The 5,015-nt window shown below is 38.4% G+C and overlaps 1 protein-coding gene across 10 annotated transcripts in view; it reads left to right on the top strand.

The window, feature by feature from the left end:
* The window catches only part of ABCC9 (ATP binding cassette subfamily C member 9), a 149,187-nt gene that overhangs the window by 43,340 nt on the left and 100,832 nt on the right, over nt 1-5,015 (top strand). For all 10 annotated transcript variants that reach the window (XM_024129302.3, XM_028491076.2, XM_028491081.2 and 7 more), the window contains exon 17: nt 3,646-3,753. In XM_024129302.3, coding sequence (XP_023985070.1) covers nt 3,646-3,753 — 108 coding nt within the window. The remainder of the gene's footprint in view (nt 1-3,645; nt 3,754-5,015) is intronic.

Here is a 5,015-nt window from a genome sequence, read left to right as displayed (position 1 = left end):
GCCATGGCCGCTGAGCCTGCGCGTCCGGAGCCTGTGCTCCGCAACGGGAGAGGCCACAACAGTGAGAGGCCTGTGTACCGCAAAAAAAAAACGAAACCTGAGTCTTATAACTCCTGAACCAGTTTATTCATCCATTGCACAAATGTTTACTCATATCTACATAAAGCCTGGAAACACAGTCCATGTTATTTTGTCATGTTTTACCTGGACTATAACGTGTATTATATATTTGCCTGTATTTCCAGACTTATCAGCTACCCTGTGCTTTGTGCCAAGACCTAGCAATGTAGCTCTGAACAAGGCAGGCAAGATCTTTCTTGTCATAGGGTTTGCTTTCTGGAGGCAGGAGTCAGATGATAAACAAGTAAACAAGTGAGATCAATTCCCTGTGGGAAGAAAATAAAAGAAGATATTAGAGAGTGACTGGGATCCTCTAAGCAGGTTGGTCATTTCCCAGGAGGCCCCTCTGAAGAGCTGGCATTTGAGCTGAGACCTGAATGAAGAGTAGGTACCTCTTCTGCAAAGACCTAGAAAAGGGGCCAGATCATTTCAGGCAGAGAACTAGCAGATGAAAAGACCCTGAGGTGGGAATTAATTTGGGGTGTTCAAGGAACAGAGGGGCACCATGGCTGAAGCGTAGTGAAGAAGGGAGGATAAGACCAGGTAAGAACAAGGATTGAGAGTCCTGTAAACCAGGGAAAGAGTTTGGATTTTATTGGCATGCAATAGGAAACCATTGGAGTGTTTTAAAGAAGGGACTCATATAATTTTGCTTATATTTTTATTTTTATTTTATTTATTTATTTATTTATTTATTTTTGTGGTACGCGGGCCTCTCACCTCCGCTGCCTCTCCCGCGGAGAGGAATCAAGAGGTCTATTTTGCACATGATAATTTTGAGATATTTATTGACATCTAAGAAGAGAAATCCCCCTTGGAGATGTAAATTTAAGAGCCACTGGCCATTAGATGATATTTAATGGGACTGGATTAAACCACTTTCTTGAAAGCCATGTCTGAAAAATTCTGAAGAAAGTCTTTAAAATTAATATGTCTATTTCATAACAGTAAAGTAGAAAGAAGTTCTTCTAAAATAAGTTATAAGTTAATAATTAGTTATTCATTTACTATTAGAGAAAAATGTTAATATATTTACCATTTATGTAACCAAACAAAAATGCATGTGCAGTCTCCTGACAGGAATTGACTGAGGCTTGGAAAACCTTCACCAGGAAGTCAGTCTATATTAAATTTTTATTCACATCGTGCTAAAAATAGTTAAGACAAGCACTTGGCTGTCTTTAGACTTGCTGATTCTTTCTGCTTTTCTGGAGTTATTTTTTTACTCTCTGTTGAGTTATTTTGTTGAGCAGGTGTGATTTTGTCTGAGTAGGAACCACCACCCATGCTTGTAGACGCTGCAGTAACAAAGCCTGAAAATGCTTGTGTGCTCTTGTGTGGACACGGACACCAAGACAGGAACACATCATAGACTGTGTACACTCTGAGGCAGCAGGAAAGTCAAGCATTTGATTAGAACCTGCCTTGTCTCACTTTGGATGATAGGAGATTCCCAAGAACTTATTAGATCATCTTTCAGAGATGTAAGCATGAGCAGAGTAAGATGACCTCAGGAAAGGGAACAGAGGAGGTCAAGTTTGAGGGAGTGGAGTGAGGGAAATCTGAAGAGTGGTTTGTATGAGATGAGGGATAGAAGAAATATTGAACTGAGCAAAGGTTGGAAGGAAAAAAGAATCCCCTTTAGTTGCCTCCAGTATCTTCAGAGTTATTGAAACCAGACTGGACTTCTGATGTCTTTGGGGGCATTCATCACTGCTGATGGGCCAAACCACAAATGACAAACTTTTAAAAATGAAGAGAAAAAAGCTGTGTGTTTGAAAAGAACACTAATGGAAACTCCTACTTGAGAGCGCTTAAGATGCTATGTATTCTGTAAAAGCTTAGAGTTAAGTGGTTTTGGCTGCAGAATCTCCACGGAGAATTAGTGACAGTCTAGAGCCAGAGTTTCTTCAAATTACATCTGTGAGACTCCGACTCAAATCTCTGTCAACACGTCTCCTCCTCCCAACCTCTCCTTAGTTTTGTGAAGAACATGAAGTCATTCCTTTTGGAACTCTAGGGGCAATACTACTATAGAAGTTATGACTCTAGAAGACAGAGAATATAGGTACAGATATAGACCTGTCTTGTGTGGGAAATATACTCAGCTTAAAGGATAGTGACTTTCTACATCTCTCATGTAAGGTTATCTGTGAGGACTGTGGGAAGAAAAACAAAACTAAAAATGTCATGAGCACTCTCTTTCTCTCTCTCTCTTTTTCAAATTTAAAATGCATTCAGTAGTTTCTGTGCAACAGAACACTGGTCGTCCTTCTCAGTGGCTTTTTAATTTCAGTGTTGAATGGTGTGTAGCTCAGCGATGTGCGGTTTGGTAGTTTGATATTCTTTTGATACGCTGATGGATATAAATTGGAGGGCGATATCTCGTTCAGATTAAATTACTGATTATTCGAGGACATTCCTGATTCCCATAATAGAACTCAACGGATTTATCAAAAAGCTAAAGCTGCCATTCCAAGCCAAAGGAAAAAAAAAAGTTTCACAATTCTAGAATCCTTTGCTTTTATAGATAACTTAACAGTTTTAAAGTGTTTTACTATTTAGCTTTCATAATATCTATAAGGTATTTAAGTAAGACATAATCATTTATGTCGAAATACTTGCTTACTATATCTCTGGGACAAATTTTGAGCTTATATATTTTTCTAAATTAGAGGTTTACAGAACTGAATTTTCTACCTTCTCTTTAGTCATTTGTCTCTATGTGAAATTAAACTCAAAATTAGAGAATGACAAGTTTCTAGTTATGACCTAATTTGAGCTCATTTTAAGTATGTGAAGATTGCCTAGCTTTAGCTGGCATCTTCCGTTTTATGGAGACTTTCTTTAGTCCTTTGGCTCAGAGCAATGCTATATAACATTTGAGAAAAACTAGATCATTCTACAGTGCTTATGGATCTCCTTATGAAATAATATACATATTATAGGCAAAAAAGTCCTAGATCTTTATGCTTTTTCTCATTCCATCTTGGATCTTCGGGTGACATATAGCCCAGTCTGATTTATGTGAGTGTATCGGATTCAAAATCCTCATGATTCAGAGGGTGACCAAAAATGCACTGTTGGAATATTTACAAGCCCGACGGCCTAAGAATTAGATTCTAGTTTACCCTGAGTTAGCCTGCTTGCCTTTGGCCATGACACACAGCTTTTTACCGCCTGGGCCTGTTCATCCAGAAAGCTGGAGAAAGAATATCCAAAGCCTAGTCTGGTGCTCAGCACTTTAACTTCTATCGTTTGCAAGTATCACATCTTCATATTTTTATTTTTCTTAAAAAGTTTGTGAATTAGGTTTAAAATTATTGTGTAACACTTTTTCATTATCATTTGCTTTTTTTTGGTGACAGGGGGACACCATAGAAATAATTAAAATATGACATTCACTTTACTCATTTCCTTTTCTTAGAATTTAAGTGGAGAAGTAGCAATGTGAGTTAATGTTCAGTAAAAACTCAGATTTTTCCATAGACCTTCAACTTGTGTTCTTTTCCATGTGGAATGCAGCAGCCAAAAACTATAAACAGGAAGCAGCCTGGAAGGTATCACCTGGACAGCTACGAGCAATCAACACGACGTCTGCGTCCCGTGGAGACCGAGGATATTGCAATAAAGGTTATTTTATTTCCTGAATTCTTACATGAATGGAAACATTGATGTTACTATTTTATGGTGAAGTTCTGCAAAACTGTCCTACATCGTGTCTTTTGCTCCAGCAGTTGTTTAAATAACTGGAGGCTGAATCTTTCTTCTGAATCTGCATTAGAAGCTAGTATCCAAAGTATTTCCACTCGTACTCTTATGTTTATCTACCAAGTAGATTAATTTCTAGAGAACGCCAATATTACAGGCCCAATTTTTAAGGAAGTAGATTAGGTAACAATTATCTACAACCAGGAAAGGCTTAGACCTGGGTTGTGTGCTTCCACCCAGCTTCCCAATACTGCCTTTGACTCATCTCAAGCAGCCTTTTTTTTTTTTCTTAACATTTTTATTGGAGTATAATTGCTTTACAATGCTGTGTTAGGTTCTGCTGTATAACAATCAGCTATATGTATACATATATCCCCATATCCCCTCCCTTTTGCATCTCCCTCCCCGGCTCCCTATCCCAACCCTCTAGGTGGTCACAAAGCACTGAGCTGATCTCCCTGTGCTATGTGGCTGCTTCCCACTAGCTATCTATTTTACATTTGATAGTGTATATATGTCAATGTTACTTTCTCACTTCATCCCAGTTTACCCTTCCCCCTCTCCGTGTCTTCAAGTCCATTCTCTACATCTGTGTCTTTATTCCTGTCCTGCCCATAGGTTCATCAGAACCTTTTTTTTTTTTGATTCCATATATATGTGTTAGCATACTTTTTTTTTTATAAAGCAGGTTCTTATTACTTATCCATTTTATACATATTAGTGAACATATGTCAATCCCAATCTCCCCATTTATCACACCACCACCACCCGACACTTTCCCGCCTTGGTATCCATACATTTGTTCTCTACATCTGTGTCTCTATTTCTGACCTGCAAACCAGTCCATCTGTAGCATGTTTCTAGGTTCCACATATATGCGTTAATATACCATATTTGTTTTTCTGACTTACTTCACTCCATATGACAGTCTCTAGATCCATCCACGTTTCTACAAATGACCCAATTTCGTTCCTTTTTATGGCTGAATAATATTCCATTGTGTATATGTACCACATCTTCTTTATCCATTTGTCTGTCGATGGGCATTTAGGTTGCTTCCATGACCTGGCTGTTGTAAATAGTGCTGCAATGAACATTGGGGTGCATGTGCCTTTTTGAATTATGGTTTTCTCTGGGTATATGCCCAGTAGTGGGATTGCTGGGTCATATGGTAATTCTATTTT

This window comes from Physeter macrocephalus, chromosome 6 (assembly GCF_002837175.3).
Source record: "Physeter macrocephalus isolate SW-GA chromosome 6, ASM283717v5, whole genome shotgun sequence".
Classification (NCBI taxonomy): domain Eukaryota; kingdom Metazoa; phylum Chordata; class Mammalia; order Artiodactyla; family Physeteridae; genus Physeter; species Physeter macrocephalus.
Note: the sequence above shows the minus strand (reverse complement) of the source record. Positions and strands in the feature narration are given on the sequence as shown.